This window comes from Mus musculus, chromosome 19 (genome assembly GCF_000001635.26).
Source record: "Mus musculus strain C57BL/6J chromosome 19, GRCm38.p6 C57BL/6J".
In the NCBI taxonomy this organism is placed as follows: domain Eukaryota; kingdom Metazoa; phylum Chordata; class Mammalia; order Rodentia; family Muridae; genus Mus; species Mus musculus.
In genome coordinates this window covers 17,677,102-17,694,866 of record NC_000085.6, presented here as the reverse complement: position 1 = coordinate 17,694,866, position 17,765 = coordinate 17,677,102, and the positions used below count along the sequence as shown (strand labels likewise).

At 40.0% G+C, this 17,765-nt stretch overlaps 1 protein-coding gene and 1 pseudogene across 9 annotated transcripts in view; one reads left to right on the top strand and one right to left on the bottom strand.

The window, feature by feature from the left end:
• Positions 1-17,765, top strand: part of Pcsk5 (proprotein convertase subtilisin/kexin type 5) — a 405,399-nt gene that overhangs the window by 142,846 nt on the left and 244,788 nt on the right. For 8 of the 9 annotated variants that reach the window (XR_386446.4, NM_001190483.2, XM_017318080.1 and 5 more), the window contains one exon: positions 16,310-16,398. Coding sequence is in view for 7 of the 9 variants with exons in the window: in NM_001190483.2 (NP_001177412.1) it covers positions 16,310-16,398 (89 nt within the window). In the remaining 2 variants the exon portion in view is untranslated. Of the gene's footprint in view, positions 1-16,306; positions 16,399-17,765 lie in introns of those variants that run through there. The other variant, XM_030250766.1, reaches the window with a different exon arrangement.
• Gm17819 (predicted gene, 17819) lies at positions 1,333-2,091 on the bottom strand (annotated as a pseudogene).

Here is a 17,765-nt window from a genome sequence, read left to right as displayed (position 1 = left end):
GAGCAATGATGGCTGTGAATGTGGGTGACCTTGCATTTGGAGCAAGGATGTTCGGAAAAAATGTTCTTTCTGAATCTCCTCCCCAAAGAGGGTAAACTTTATGCATTCTATGGAATCAGAGCATCTCTCCCATGATGCTTTGCTAAGAGGGTGGGTGCAGGTGGGGATCTGATCATAAGAGTTGAAAGGATTTCTTACATTTGGAACGTCCATATTTTATTTAAAAACTGAAGTATTGGATTTGTAGCAATTTGTTCTTCCAAGGACGATCAATGGATATGAAACCTGTGTTGTAGCTGAGAAGATTTGCAGCCATGGAACAGAGAGAAGTTGTCGGGATAGCCAGGTCTGTACTAGTAAGAGTAGTCCCCACTGTCAGTACTGAAGCAAGAAGAAATTTTGAAACTGATTACTTCAACATCCTTATTCAAAAATTCGATCTACCTTATTTTCACCAGTTGGTGACTGGTTTCCATGGAAATAGAAATGGAATATGCATTTCTTGTTTTAGATTTTCAGTTGTCCCATGCCAACAAGAGAGCTGTAAATGCCATTTGGTTAACAGCGAGGATCCAGAATTCTTCCATTTTAAAGTGGCAGAGGGAGAGGAAAAGAAAACGCTTGCCAAGTCATTTCACTTCTCTCTCTTTAAAAATAATACCGTTTTATGATTGTCTGAACTATTGACTGATGACTATCAGACATATGAAGTCTACCCACCTCTCTCCTGCGTAATGGATGCTAATGCTTTTCCATCCTCCACACTGTAGTTTAACGGCATGGGATGGACTTCCTGATTCCCACCCGCTGTGGCCGGGGTGTGCAGTGGAAACGAGGATCCTCAAAATGTTGAAAGGGGACAATTTAATGATCTCCATGATTCACGACCTGAGTGGGGGAAAGTCTCATTAAAGGAAGTCGGAGGACTGGAAAAACTCCTTGCTTTTGGTAAAATGTTGGTTAATTTGTCATTAGGATTTTCCATCCCTGAGATCACTGTTCAGAACTACTATGTTTTCTAGAACTCTTCCATAGAAACAAGAATGTAGAGTACTAGAAGGAAATGCTTTAACATAAGATGGCCAAGCATCAGAACAATTGGGTTTTTGTCTTGCCTTATGACTCATTAACAGTTGATTCAGTATGAATGCCATAATAAAGCTACACTACCCTTAATGTACCAATCTTTTAAATTTGTTTATAGATTGTAAAGTAATGAAAGTCTCATTCCTAAATATACCCAGCACAGATCTGTGAACACGCATCTTCTCATGAAGGTATCCATATCTTCCTATAATAAAGAAAGTTACAGGTAATAGCTTTCTTTTTTTTTTCATATTAAACTTGTAGTTTGATTCAGGTTTGATTTTTAACAAATGTGTCAGGGAGAGAGCCCACAGGAAAGGGTAAAGCCCGTGGGGGCAAGGCCTTCCCAGATGCCTGAGGAGGGATCGTGTCCTCTGCCCCCTCTTCTCACCACTCCTACAGGGGTTTGGGAAGAGACACAGGCAGGGAAGGGGCTGGTCCCCAGTCTGTACAGTGGTGCTTGGGGGTGAAGGACTATGGAGAACAGGGGACTAGATTGGGGATGAGTAGGATAAAGGGCACAAGACCATTTGCCAGAATCCAGCTTTCTGATTCCAAATTGAATTAAAAAGAAAAAAAAAGGAGAGGGGAACCTAAACCACGAGCAGTACCCGGCTCCCTCTCCCCCATCAGGGCTGCGAGAGAAGAGGCAGGGAGTTTCACCAAGGCCATGGCTCCCTCATTCCTGGCCAAGGGAGCTAGGTGAAGGGCAGGGTCTCCCTGATAGTTTGAGGGGGTGAGGAAAATCAAAATAAAACGTCAAATAAATGCAAATAGGAGTCCAGCCAAGGGCCCAGCCAGAGCAGAACCTGGCTTGGGGAGGGGCCTGTGTAGGCTCATGGATCGCTGCTGCCACCATCACCACCCTGGAAGCTGGTTATTTTGCCATGGCCTTGATCGCAGCAGCTGCCTCCTCTGTCATGGCAGACAGCACTGTGATCAGGATCTCTTCTCCACAGTCATACTTCTGCTCAATCTCCTTGCCAAGGTCTCCTTCAGGCAGACACTTTGACTTCCTCTATGTCTTTCAATGTGGACTTACATCTGGCTAAGCAGGTTGTCAAATAAGATCCTTATTGCGAGATTGAGTGAACTGCATGTGCATTCTGGGGGAGTTCTTAAATGACTGCATGTCATTTAGGGCCTGGACATTTGCCTGTTGTCACATTGTGTTTATGGGAATTATCAGTTGGGAATCTGTTTTGGTGCCAAAAGTTCATATGTCATAGTGACTGGAATAAAGAAGCATTTAGGATGTGGCTAGAGACTTGCATAGAGTATCTTACATAGCTCAAAGGAGCAAGCCAATTCCTATCATAAGTGTGATTTGACACATGATTGTTTATGCCTTTTCAAGGGAGACCAACAAGTTGCTGATCTTAAGCCACAACCTGCGTAGTTTGAAGAGCCACTGCAGGAATGATTTTTGTCTAATGTGATCAACAACGTCTCTAATCAAAGTGGTAAAATGAATCATTAATATAATCCACAGGTTGATCGGTCCAGGAGTGGATCTCACCTCTGGAGACAGAGCAGTGGCTGATCCACTCAGCACTGACTCTAATCAACTTCTTTGATCCAGTCAGTAGAAGATATATCCAGGAACCTGCTTCAGTCAGCATTTGATCCAGTCATTGCTAGGATCCATTCTGTGGTTGAGACAATTATTGGCTGATGGAGTCACCTCGTAGTCTAGTTGGAGCTTGGGTGTGATCAGTAGTTGATCCACCTAGGACAGGATCCAAATCAAGAAATTTTTTTTTCAATCAGTAGTTGCCCAATTGTATGATGTAATCAGTAGTCAGTCTAATCAAGTCAGTCTTTGATTCAGTCATTGGCTGATCGAAAGAAAGGAATCCACTGAGATTGAAGCCAGATTCATTGCTTTATTTGAACAATAAAAGTGAGATTATGAAACTGCATGTAGTATATTATCTAACAGCATGTAGTCACTGGCACTCTTACGTCAGCCAGAAATGAATCATGCTTGTAGTTTTTATGAAATACCGTGAAATATGAATTTTAATAGGGTCATAAGCCGACTCGGTTTGTGAAACTTTATCGGCTGTTCCAAGGACCATTTGGAATTGTTTCATTGACAAAGCCTTTTCAAGGCCATGGTCACAATGCCAGTTTGGCTAATTTCCCTCCCTTGTTTCTACTAAGCTCTCATTCTGAGTTCCCTTTCAACATAGATTTGTTTGTGTTTACCAGATACTGTGTCACTCGTGTAGGAAATGTCAAGACTTGTGAAAATTCATTAAGCAATTTGATTGGCTTGCTTTGCCTCTGTTGTTTGTGTATTCACAAAGATGTGAAGGTACACACAGGAAAGGAAAGGGATGCTGGAGTCAGCACCAGCTTCTCACGTTTATGTTCCATTGTTGTTCTTTAACTTTCACCTCTGATGAGGAATCCAACCCAGCCTCTCACCCATGCTGAGCTCTGACTCTACCACTGAGCCACGTACTTGTAGTCTTGAACAGCTCCTTCTTATGTAGAAACTCCAGTCATTATGGAACCATAAGAGCTTCTGGGCACAGCCTGAGAGTGCTTGTCTCAGGAAAGGTCTCAAATCACCACCATTTTCTTCTGGCCCTGACAAGTGTGGACAAACCAGGGACACGTGAATATTCCACCTTGAATGTTTGTTTTATTGTTGTAGAAACCTTAGGACTTGATTTCAGGAGATCTGAATTCAAGATCTTTCCATACAAATTAGTTGTACAAATTAACTTAGAGTAGTCCCTTAACCCATAAAAATCAATTTTCCATATTTATAATTTGGAGAAAAAAATACATAGAGTACAAGAACATTGTAGAAACCAAATAAAATTAAAAATGAGGATTGTAAGAAACAATCTGATAAAATAATATTTAAAGTATTTTACTACCTTCATTTGTTTTTAAATATGTAAATTGTATATTAAGAATTATTTGTGTGTATGTGTGTGTATACATGAATTTGTGTGTATGTGAGCATATATGTATACATGTTTGTGGAAGGCAAGTATATATACTTATATAAGTTTACTGAGATCAGAATAAGAATGGTCTATCATGCGCTATGTTTTTTTTTTCTTTTTTTGAGGCAGGGTCTCTCTACCATGGATGGGCTCAGCCACCAAGACCCAGAGACCCTGTAGTCTTCACTAACTACAGCTGGAGTACAGGTGTGCACTGTCACCACCTGACTTGTTAAGTGGTACGGGGCTCTGAACCTCAGCCCTCATGATTGTGTTCTTTCCCACAGACACTGATGTTTCAATGACTATGCAGGGCATTTACTGAAGTGAGGAACCTGTATAAAGCTGTATTCAGCATCAATAAAAGAGACTTTTAAAAAGGTAGACGCGTATATGGTTTGGGGCCCTAAGAAGACTGATTTTACTTCCACCATGCCTAGAAAACAAAGACTTTAATAACTACGCTGAGGGTCATCTAAACAAGCATGATTTTCATATTTTCAGAAGAAAATAGGAAAAGAAAAGCAAGGGACAAAGCTTCCTGTTGCCACACAAAGTCAGTCTCATTACAGGCAATGTTTACCAGTTCATGTCCTTGCGTGCATGCAGACACCATCATAACCAACGCCTAACCCATGTGCTATATTTACATGAAACATACTATATACTGTATACATTAAATTGCAAAATTGACGATTAGGAATTAGGATTTCTTTAAAGGAGATTTGTCCTACCTGTTGGGTTAGTTCTTCTGTAATATTAAAAACCTTCTAGTATGTGTGAAGATGACATGAACATCGCAAGACACCAGAGCTGGTGTCACTTGGCTGGAAGGCGTACATGATATCTGAGTGAATAAGAGGCATTTGGGTGGGTGTGATGGTCTGTCTGTTTGTCTGTCTGTCTGTCTGTCTGTCTGTCTTAGCTTTGCTTTAACTTTTGTCCAGACTGAAAGAGGACTCTGGTACTACTCAGACCTAAGTGCCTGAAGCATCTTGCCAAAAGGAAGTTGATTAACACTAAGAGAACCCTTAGTCCACAACTCAGAGCCACTGTTACCCATATTTCAGATAAATAGGAGTACCGTCGTCACAGGTTTTCATTGCTGACTGCTTGGAAAGTAAGGCTTGTATCCTCAGTAGTTGGACAGTTTACCTGTAATCAGCAAGCAATCTCCAGCAAGTGAAATCAGACATTGATAATGCCACCAGCTCTACCAGCTCCTAACAGAATTTGAACAAAAGGTATTTTCACCATACTTTAGAGTAAGTAATGAATGATCTATTTATAAATATTGTAGTAACAGCTAATAGAAGTAGGTAAATATATTGTTAAATGAATAGAAGTGTCTGCATTATTTTTTTTTAAGATTTCTTGGCCAGGAGTAGCCATTGACACTACCTCCTGTCACATGTGTCATTCTCACCTTTGAACTCTTTGTGACTAACACACCCTTCAGTTCTTGTTTGGTTCTTGCTACCAAAGGGGTGGTTCAGAAAAATTAATGAGACGGAAGCCAAGGGAGTAGCTTCATGTATCTGAGTTACATCATTACAGCGTAAACTATGTACAGGGTACTGGCACAGGTGAAATATTGTGTATTTTGAGTACATTTTGGCACCCCTGTATATTATTTTGCTACTTAAGACATACTTATATAATGTAACTTTTTGGGAACATTTGAGGAAGGGGGAAATGTATAGAAAAAGTCCAGGAAAGAGTGAGACTCATAATTCGATACAGGTTCTGGTTTCTTTCTTTACCTTTATGGGCCTTTTCCAGTCTCTTGGCATACACATTCAGCATACACCTCATACTTCATGCATTACTGAGTTCTAATTAGGAAATTTTCTTCTAATTATGATAATGCGAAATTATAGGAAAATCAGCCTCGGCAGCAGGAGGGGTCTTTGTTTCGCCTGCATACCAAGCGTTTTCACTGGCAACAACCCCAAGTCAGAACAACTGGAGCAGAAATTCTTCGAGCACTTTGCTCCTAAACCTTGTGTTGCACGTGCCACAGTACTTGATAATCATTTGCATAAGTCTAGCATCCTCATGCCACTGGCCTTAGGCTGTTAGTCAAACTCATCAGGCTCATGAGGCTCCAGAGGAAAATTTTGTTTCCTTAAAATAGACAAATAACATGTCAGTATGGCAAGATCCAACACATTTCTGTGTCTTTAGAGTGTGTGTGTGTGTGTGTGTGTATGTGTGTGTGTGTAGGTCAGAAATTGCTGTTAGATGTCTTCCACAATCACTTCTCCACCTTCCCTTTAGAATCGGGGTTCCTCACTGAACCTGGGGCTTGCTGACTCAGCTACACTGAACAGCAAGCCCCAGGGACCCTCCTGTTCCCCACTTTCTCAGCTCTGAGATTACAGGTACCACTGTCATGCACAGTGTCTTCTACCTCAGTACTGGGGATCCAAAGTGGGGCTCTCCTGCTGATGTGCCTAGCCCTTTACCCCCTGAGATCCCCAGCCTCTTAGCACCCTAGCCACCCCTAGCCTCCCTGGGCCCCAGCCCCCCAGTACTTCAGCCACCCCAGCCCTCTAGCCTTCAGCCCACCAGTCCTGTTGGTTTCCCAGGCCTCTTCAAATTCCCTAGGACTCCTGGAGGTATTTTTGTCTCTAATGATATACTACCACTGCCTGACAAGTGATACTTGGGAAAGAGAATCACTTTGCTTGGAAAAAATCTACAAATTTGTAGCTTCCAGTGCCATGTAAGGAAGGGGTCATTCTGTTTGCTAAGTCTAGGCTCAGAAGCTCAAAACTGGGACTTCTCGTCATGTGTTTCCAGTTCTGTCCACAGTTCTCACAGGTCACAGGAGTCCAAGAGCCATGGCTTGATGTCTGTTTATTGCGATGCGCTCTTGGGACTTGCCATAAACTTGTCTCAGCCACACATATGCTGCAAGGATAGCTCTAAACAGCTACACTAGAGTTCAGAGTTCTTTTTGGATAATGTTGTTTGCCAGTTACTGTCTTACTTTTCTTACATGTCAGCCAGAAAAGCTAGAAAGTTCAGCCATAGTCACTTTCCACAGGCAACTGAGGGTCTCTTAATCACTCACTGAGACGCTCCTTTGCCAACATAGTAAACCTGAGAGTCTTCAGTTTTGTAGGTCCCAAGCTTTCGAAACAAGAGTTAAACATTTCAAAAGAAGACAAGAGAAAAAGGAGGAATAGGGGAGGGACTAATATTGTTCAATAATGTATGTTTCTGGATATGCTTTGGCAATTATCAACCAAGAATTCTGAGCAGTTTACTTGTATCGGGTGCTAGAAGTGGGGATGGTGACGTATACTTGTGATTTCAGCAATCAGGAGGCAAAGGCAAGAAGATGCCTCAACTCTAGGAGGAGTTCTGATTTTCCTGGCTACAGAGTGGGATTCCTTTTCAAAAGATAAAAACAAAAGAATGGGAAGTGCAGAGAGGGGAGGAGAAATGGGGAGACACAGGTTTTCCTTGGTTGGAGACAATGTTTCTGTCTGTAACACAAATATCCAGGGGACAAAGCTGACCTTCCAAGGATACGTTGGGTCTTCCAGATCCATATTAGTGAACTGTTAAAAGAAACCACTTGATTCCTAGCTAAAGTGACTCAGCAGGAATGAGTAATTCCTGTCTATTCATAGTTAAGAGGTACGTGAGACAGTTCCCCAGTCCTCTGTTTATGGTAGAAAATGACACTGAAATTGTTTCTAAAGCTCTAGTCCCAGAGAATAAAAACTAGTAAGTTGGTGTTTAAGAACACTAAAGAGAACTCTCTTGTAAGAGGTTATGGGAAATTGAAGAACCAGGCTTCAGACCCCTCTTAGCCTTGGGTGGGAGGGGAGCGGAGGGAAGAGCAGTAAGAAGTCACAAAGAGATGCAGACAAGCATAAGCCATTGACTTCCTAGAAACCAACTTAAGCATCACATGGAAGATCAATTACTTAAAGCCAAAAAGAGGACCAAAACCCATAACAGGTACAGATTATTAAGCACGCAGCCAAGCCAGGGACTTGTTCCATGGCCCTGGTTGGTATGCTAGTGTATATTAGTGTATAGTATACATGTGTATAGACTGTAGTGGTTGCTCAGAAGAAAAGGTAGCCATGGAGGAAGCACACACACATGTGTGCCCATGTGAGGTTTCTGTCATACTTTATCATCCCACGAAACATGTTTGAGGGAGGAAAAAAAAAAAAAACAGAAGCAGACAAAGAATTGGTTTTTATGATAAACAAAACAATTTCTTAATTCTTAGGTATGGGCTAGAATAGGTTTTTTTCTTCTTTCTGTTAACAATGAGTGAGTTACTTTTGTAGGCTATGGTGGATAGAATGAGCAAATGCCATAGGTCTAGGCCTATCTTTTAAGATAATGAGGTTGTTTTAAAAAAATGCTGTTAAATAGTCCTGACCTCTGTCTTACAGAGCATCAGCTGCATCAGAGAATAGGACTGTGGACAAATAAATGATGAAATCTTAGCCTCCATTCAGAAGCTGAGGATTGTGGGCTGGGTGTGGGGGGCATTGGGTGGGGTCCTGAAAAGCCAGAGTTACACACCCAGGACACTCCGGACTACTCTTTGTCCTCCTTTATTTCATATCTTCTATTCACCATCTGCCAGGATAATCATTTCATTTGTAAAATAAGAAAAAATCCTGTCTGCTTTACCTACTTGGCAAGTACAATGTGCCATTATAATATGAAAGTAGTATTATCACACATGACAAGGAGAGTCAAGACCACCACTTTTCTCCCTCTAAGAAGGCTTTTGAAATACAGGGTTTGCTCTAAGATCTGTATAAGACAAACACCCCCAAGAAAGAATGGGCACATCAGATTGGCAGGATCCATGGAGAGTTGGAGATACTTGCATCAGGAATGGAAGGAAGTAGACAGCAGTTGGTTAGATGCTTGCCTTTGCTGGATTCCTACACATGTAACTTTCTTCTTCACAAGACGTGAGGGCAAGTTCGAAGGGAGAACTCGCCATTCATCCTGATCTCTGGCTCATCGCTGAGCTTGCTCACATCTGACTTTTAGGTCCTTGAAAGCTCATGCAAGTTAGGATTTCTAACCCCACTAACTCCCATGGAGGGAATGCAGATTCCCCAGCAGAGTGCTGAGCAGACAGCGCAGGAGCGAGGGAAGTCGATGACAACCTCTAATCACAGCTTGTACCACACAACCTGGGAGTAAAGCTGTTCACCCTCATCCCCATGCTCTCTGTGTTCACATTGATTAGCTGATGCCCCGACGTGACGCAGCTCCATCGGAATGTCCTGAGCCTTTAAATTACATCGGATCTTTGTAAGGAACTGAGGATGGAAGATGATAAAATAGAGTAAGAAAGAGAAGTAGAACAAGAACCAACATGGCTTTGGTGTCATTATTTTGCGTTTAAACTTTCTATTGAGGGGAAACAAAACTTTTCACACTTACCAGAATCCTGAAACTACCCCAGAGTCAAAAAGAAAAACGGAAAAAAAAAGATACATTAAGAAACACCTTTAAAGTGTTAGCATGTCCAATGTATTTTTTTAGTGTCCAGTTTCTTTTAAGTCATCAATATGCACAGTTTTCTAATAGCACCCAATTACTAAAAAGTCCTTACTACCTGTGCCTTCGAGTTAAGCTCTTTTTTAGGTATTCTTTATGTGATAGTTTAATATTGAGTATATTTTCTAGACTGAAGTTTTTTCATTATACTAAAAACACTCTAATGCATATATTCTGGTTTTTGAATAAAACTACATCTGAAAAACAGAGCTGTGTTTCTGATGCTGGTGTTTAGTTGACATTATTGATGCTGCCCACCCTGGTCTTCAGAGGCTTGCTCGCACACTTGAACTTCAACCCAGCCAAGGTGATAATTTTTCCCCTATGATTTTCTGTAGATCCATGTCAAAAAAACTGAGTCTAAATAAGATGTAAGGTAAAAAGTGCATTGGTATTTTGTGGGGAAGCCATCATTGTCATCCAAAACTTGACTGTTTAAATATAGTCTAGCTAGTCATTTGTGTCGGTGACATTATGCTCTGGTATATTACCTAACTGTTATTTTAAACATGTGTAAGCAGGAGAGAGGGGGTTCACCTCAGATAATTTCACCATTTCATGAAAATGGTTTATATATAATTATGAAGAACAATAAAATGATCTCTTTGCGAGAAACTTTTATTGTAAGAAAATAGTCAATGGAGCATTCTCTGTGCATTAAAGATGTGTGCAATTGATGCCAACCTTTGTTACATTTGAGGAATGTAGAAACAAGTTAATTATTCAATTTTTAAATGGTGTGGGAAAACAGACACTCAGTATTATCTCTCCTAGTACAGTACTTCCAAGATTCCCCAGAAGGCACTAAAGGACATTTTGTGGATGACTAACCTATCTGAACATCATGAGAATTTCTCTGGGAAGATACAAATACAAGACACTGACTGGGCACAAGCTTTTTTCCAGTGAGCAACCAGCTCTAGCCCTGATAGGAGATGTGTTTCAGGAACATAAGAGATGGAAGACAATGACAGTATAGTTTAATGAGGCTTGAAAAAGGAACTCTTGCATAAGATGGAGCCATAGGCATTGTCCTCTTCACCTCATAGAGGAAAGGACTATAGACAGTGAACCAGTGGGTACGTTGGACGTTCTCAACCTAGGTAGTTGATGACACATGAAATCAAATGACTGTATAGCTTTTAAGAACTAACGGGTAAATAAATTTAAAAATGTAAGAGAGAAAGAGAGAGAGAGAGAGAGAGAGAGAGAGAGAGAGAGAGAGAGAGAGAGAGAGAGAGAGAGAAGGAAGGAAGGAAGGAAGGAAGGAAGGAAGGAAGGAAGGAAGGAAGGAAGGAATCATAGCTGCAATTTATACTATTCCAGAAACAAATTTAAATTTTCTTTGGAAGAATGAACTTTCCACATGAGCCTCAGAGAGTACAAAAGACAAAAGTGCAAGCAACGTGACTTTATCAATGGAGTGTTCAACAATTACGTTTAGAAAATGGTACCCTGGAAAGATTGCACAGTAGGAAGCATAGTAATTTGACTGGACTTTTTTATTTCATAAGCCTTGTATTTAATTTATACATTCACAGAATGAAATATCAAAAGATGTTAAGAGAAGATTATCACAATCAACTCACCAGATTTTTTTTAAAAGAACAACAACAACAAAAAAAAAACCTTTAAAAAATGAAATAGAAATTGAGGTGAGTCTACCTTGAAAGGATTAAGCAATAAATTCATCGTAGCTGATTAGGAAAGGTAGAATAGAGAACTGGCAAAGCTGTACAGAATACAACATATTAAGAGAGAGTTGTGATGTCTCAGAAGTTATCCACAAAAGTAATAAACATGTATATACATTGATAGCTCATTTTCCCAAAAGGGGAAGCACGAAAGGAATGAGGAAAAGCAGCTTTTGGAAAAAAAAAAAAAAACAGCTAGGAATTCTGCAGAATTATTTCTAAGGTATTTCTAAGAAAAGTCTGCATAGTGACTAGAAGCAGATTGTCTAAACCAATGACGTACTGCCTGAAGAAGTAGCCAGTGGGAGACAGTGGGCTGACATCTGAAAGGTGGTGGTGGTCAAGAATTCTTGAATGTGTGTAATTGTCTTCATGAACAAGTTACATCATTCTTCTGAAACCAACAAAAAACTCTGAGGTAGACCTCAAAGAATGCTGTAAGAGAGTACACACTACAAACGGAAATAGAGCAAAGAATATACCTGTATCTGTAAACATACATATTCAGAATAATGACAGTAATGGTTATTTATAGAGTTAAAAAAAAAAAACCTCAGAGTTATTCTGACTGTGTGTAGCTTAGATATGAGTATGACACACAGACAACCCAGGTCAAGACACTCTTAAAGTGTGTGTTGTTTGTGAAAAGAAGACTATGGTGTTGATGACTTTACCCATCTGTTCATAGGACCACCACGTGGTACAAGAACATTCTGATAAGTGGTAACGTCACTGGACATGAATACAACAATGAGCAGTTACCCTGCATGGGCTTCCACTCTACTGAAAGATATCTTTGTTTTATTTTGCCTAAGAGTCTTGCCTAAGAGCCCTGGATGTTCTGGAAATTACTATGTAGACCAGCCTGGTCTTGAACTCACAGAGCTCTGCTCTCTCCCACTGTATCTCTAGTGCTGGGATTAAAGGCATGTGCTACACATTTTTGTTCAGCTAGCACTCAGAATTAGTCAATATGATGTAATATTTGAGCAGCAAGCTCACAAAAGAAATAGAAATTTGAATAAAAATAGCTTACAACTTAAGATAATAGTCAACAAAAAGCCCAATGATCTCTCAGACTTAACAATATCTGGGATCAAGACAAAATTATTAGTTGTGTTTTGGACTCACAGAAGTAATAATTGTCCTTTTACAATTTGTTAGTTTTTCTAATTAAAGTGCTATGACGAGAGCATGTGAGGTGGCTCAGCAAGTAAATGGGCTTGATGCCCATGACTGTAGACCTGAGTTCAATCCCAGCAGCCTGCATAAAGTTAAATGGAAAAAGATGAACAACACCACAAGGGTCCCTAAACTCTGCATATGGCACACATACTCCTAACACACACACACAAACACACACACTGAGAGAGAGAGAGGGAGAGAGAGAGAGAGAGAGAGAGAGAGAGAGAGAGAGAGAGAGAGAGAGAGAGAGAGAGAGAATACAAAAATAAAAAATATTAGCAAGGAAGGATAGTTAAGAATCCATAGTAACCTGCCTGTGACAACCTAAAGTTTCCTTCAGTGAAAACAACACTTCTCAAACATGGAAACCTTTTTACAACAGAGATGACAGGAAAGGCATTGTGAGACATTTGAACCAAGGCTTCAGAAAAGCTGTTCATAAAACAACTAGAAGTAATGACTGAGTAGTCCCAAAGATATCCCAAATGGCATGTTGGGTGAATGTGTGTACGTGTGCACATGAGTGCATTCAATAGATGTCCCAAGGGAAAGAACCAAACCAAACCAAACCAAACAAAAACAAACAAACAAAAAACGAGGCAATTTTTATGTCATGTGAGCAAAGAGATGAGACTGAAAATTTCATGCACAGAGGTATTAGTATACAGAGTTTGTACAAATAGTTTCTTCATTTTTCATATTGATATCTAAGTTTGTATAATCACCCTCTCTCCCTCTTTTCTCTCCTTTTCTCTCTGGCATATGTATCACATGCATACATTATAGCTATAAGGGCATGTTGGTATATGTGTGTGTTTGTGTGTGTGCTTAGGCTCAGTAGATGTTGAGTATCTTCCTCAATATCTTCCCACCTGATTTTTGAGACCCTCTCTCCTTGAATGCAGAATGCATGGACTCATGTAGAATACCTGGCCAGCAATCTCCAGACATCTGCTTACAGATGCGTGCTTCTTTTTTTTTAATTATTATTATTATTATTACATATTTTCCTCAATTACATTTCCAATGCTATCCCAAAAGTCCCCCACACCCTACCACCCCACTCCCCTACCCACCCATTCCCATTTTTTGGCCCTGGCGTTCCCCTGTACTGGGGCATATAAAGTTTGCATGTCCAATGGGCCTCTCTTTCCAGTGATGGCCGACTAGGCCATCTTTTGATACATATGCAGCTAGAGTCAAGAGCTCCGGGGTACTGGTTAGTTCATAATGTTGCACCTACAGGGTTGCAGATCTCTTTAGCTCCTTGGATACTTTCTCTAGCTCCTCCATTGGGGGCCCTGTGATCCATCCAATAGCTGACTGTGAGCATCCACGTCTGTGTTTGCTAGGCCCCGGCCTAGTCTCACAAGAGACAGCTATATCACGGTCCTTGCAGCAAATGCTTGCTAGTGTATGCAATGGTGTCATCCTTTGGAGGCTAATTATGGGATGGATCCCTGGATATGGCAGTCTCTAGATGGTCCATCCTTTTGTCTCAGCTCCAAACTTTGTCTCTGTAACTCCTTCCATGGATGATTGGTTCTAATTTTAAGAAGGGGCAAAGTGTCCACACTTTGGTCTTCGTTCTTCTTCAGTTTCATGTGTTTTGCAAGTTGTACCTCTGTCGCTAACTTTTTAACATAGGTTCTAGGGATCTGAGCTAAGGTTCTCATTCTTGCATAGCAAGCACTTTACTAACCAAGTCTCCACAGCCCTGTACCAATATTAATGGTGGCTTTTCATGTAGCATAGTTACATTTTTTGAAGGTTATCTATTTTTAGCCACTGTATTCACTGTACACTTTGGTCTAGTAATTCTACTTCTTATAACTTATCTTCAGTTTCTAAATGATATATATGCTCAAATTGTTGTTCATATTCTTGTTTGTATTAGTAAAAATCTGGGTAAAATTCTGGGAAAAGGACATATTAAAAGTATTTGTGCATGTCTGCATGTATTCATGCAGCCAAATGAGTACAAAATCACGTTATTTATTTATACTACCACATAAAGAATAATCCAGTGTATTACTTGGCACCAACATATCCCTATTAATATTAATACACTGAATATGTATGACATTATTCGGTGAAAAGAACAGTATGGACTGTCTCTTTAGCAAACATGCCTGTATGACTATAATTTGTTTATAGTTGAAGAGACATTAATTTTATCGAATGACAAGAAGGCCCTAGCAGATGTAATATAAATTAAGAAGTAGTGGAGCAGAATTTCAAAGATTGAAAGCTAGTTTCTTGGGGTGGGGGTGGGGGTCTGTCTTCTTTTCCACAGATGTCCTTACACCTCATATACTCTGGGTGCTCTCACCTCTAAAATGGAGACACAAATGAGCACCAGACATCACTCATACACACACACACACACACACACACACACACACACACACACACACACACACACATACACACACACCACATACCTACCTTTGGGGGACCACAGCTCTCTTCCTCAGCATTGCAGACATTAGTACTGTTTTAGGGGTTTTCTCTAGGCTCAGCGGTGATGTAGCAATTGTCGTAATACTATTCTAGACCCTGACTTCTGAACAGTTTCTTCTTTATACTTGAACCTCCTCTGAGGCTCTTGGACAAGGTGATAGAAGGTGTTTCAGCCAGAATATTTTTTATATTGGCATATGATATTCATTGTACACAGTTATAGGCCTTACAATAACATTTCTCTTCACGTATATTCTTTGAATGTATACCATCCATGGTCCCCCTCCCCCTCCTTAGGTCTGCTTGTCATGGAGATATACATGTATTGTTTGTGTAGGTATAAACAATCTAGCAGCTACAAATGAAAGCATGCATTATGTCTTTTTGAGGCTAACTTGATTCACACTGTGTGATAATCTCTTGATGCATCCATTTTTTTCCAAACAACACCTTTGCTTCAGCCAGAAGGTTTTTCTGAGTAAAGAGCATTGATGTAGCAAAAGTAACAAGGAATTCTTTTTTAAGAAAAGATTAATCCCAAACCATTTTTTTGGAATGACCTCATTTTTTAAGAACTGTAAGAAAATGAAAATGAACAAATGAACTACATTGCTGTGCCTCAATAAGTTACATACAATTGGTTTAAAACAATTACTAAGGTATTTATTTTATGCAATATTTTTGCAACTATATAGCATATCACATTTCTATAATATTTTTGTTGGAGAAACTTGATCTGTATTTAACTATAGCTTAAAAAGCAGGCAGTAGCAGCTATAGAAAAGATGATCATGAATTAGAGAGGAAATGTGAAGACACAAGAGAAACTGGAGGGAAGGAGAAGGGAGAAGAACTGGAAGTATATAAATATAATACATAAAATTCTCCAAAAGCTAAAAAAAATAGAATTAAAAACTGCAAATTTCTATATCCATATTTTTAACATTTCTTGTACCTAAACCCACTATTGGTCTTTAAATTTATTCGTGATTAAATAAGATTAAAACCTGAGATGATATTCTGTAGCCACATGTTAGAAGTGTAGCCTAATAGGCAGTTAGCCTATTACATAATACAAAACAGTCCCCAACAAGTTATATGGTTAATTTTTAGCCATTAGGGTGATTTTTCTACTTAGAATAGCAAGATATCAAAAATAAATATCTTCAGAATTACAACCCAAAATTGAATGATGAAGTGCTAAATAATTTGCCGCAGACAAGTTTTAGTGCTACTTGGGTAGGAAGTTCTTGAAACACCCACAGCTGGATGCTTTCTTCACCACTTTGGCAGTGACACATAGAGCTGGTGAGAATGGAGAATCTTACTTTAGAAACTGTGTCTGTTCTGCTGCAGGCATGGGACCCGCTGTGCCGGAGAAGTGGCAGCCACTGCAAACAACTCTCACTGCACTGTCGGGATCGCTTTCAACGCCAAGATTGGAGGTATGGGACACTTCCAGGGATATACACGGGAGCCAGGAAGCTCTTGGCCAACTGCTTTTCAGAATCCTTTTCAAACTAGTGCTTCTGTGCATGACAGGGCACAACAATGGCTGACAGCACAATACTCACGTGAAAGATGATTTTCAGAACAGTGGTGGACACTTACTCCAAGATCCTCAATATGTCACAAATACAATTTTTCTAAACAGACTTGCTGGGACTGGCGGGTGGATGTTGCCCAGTAGTGATCACAGAAATGTGTTCTGTTAATGTCTGGACTAACTCAGAATTGGTATCCGGGTCAAGAAGAACTAGCAATGGAAGCATCAAACAACAATGTCTTGGTTCTGTATATAGTGCCTATGCTTTTAAAGGTGACTTTTAAGTGTAACTGAAATGCTAAGTGGCAAAATCTCTTTTTATAATCCAAGAATGTAGTGATACTGTTACCATGAGTCCAGATTTATGCGTGTGTGTGTGTGTATGTATGTGTATGTAGATGCATATCTACGTGCATACATATATACATACATATATACATGAATGCATACATACATACAAAGATAGATAGATATGCATATATTTATGCATACGTGTATATAAGGTCACATATAATCTAACTTGGGCATAGATGTAGAGATCTAGCCAATGCAGTATGAATCAGTGTTGAAATGTGAATGGCAACCTTCCCCATCCCTCCCCATAATCACCGTAGTAAGCAGCAAATGATTGACATTGCCACACACAAGGGGAAGACAGCATTCTATTAAACCCTAGCAACTTCATTATTAGGCCTGAAGGCAATTCCTTCAGTGGGCTGAAGAATATCATAAGATGACTACAGACTTCTACAGGCATGTAGTACCTGGTTCCAATGCCCTATTTGCTACTAAATAGTTTGTCTAAAATTTAAAAGGTGGCATTCCAGACCAGGATAAGGTCATAAAAGACTTAGAGGACAATAGCCTCCCGTCATCCAGACTCCCAGTGACTGTCTCAAGCAGGCAGTTCCTAGTCCTTGTTATATAGCCTGTGGTAATTTATTTTCCAGATTAAGCATAGCAAGAGGCTAACAACAACCAATAAATGGAACAGTTCTGATAAAATATTGTAAGAAACATTACCTGAAACATGAATTGTTTATTTCTAGAACTTTCCAAGCTGTACTTTTGGACCCCAGTTGACCATGTGTAACTGATGTCACCAAGAACAAAGCTACACATGGAGGGACAACAATATAGCTGTGCTTAAAGTGCGTTCCTGAGATTCTCTTGATTGCTAGAGACATCAGAATACATCTGAGTGACCTATTTCATTTATTTCCCCCTTATTTTCTGGGGTTGATAGTTTCTTGCCCAATAAATACC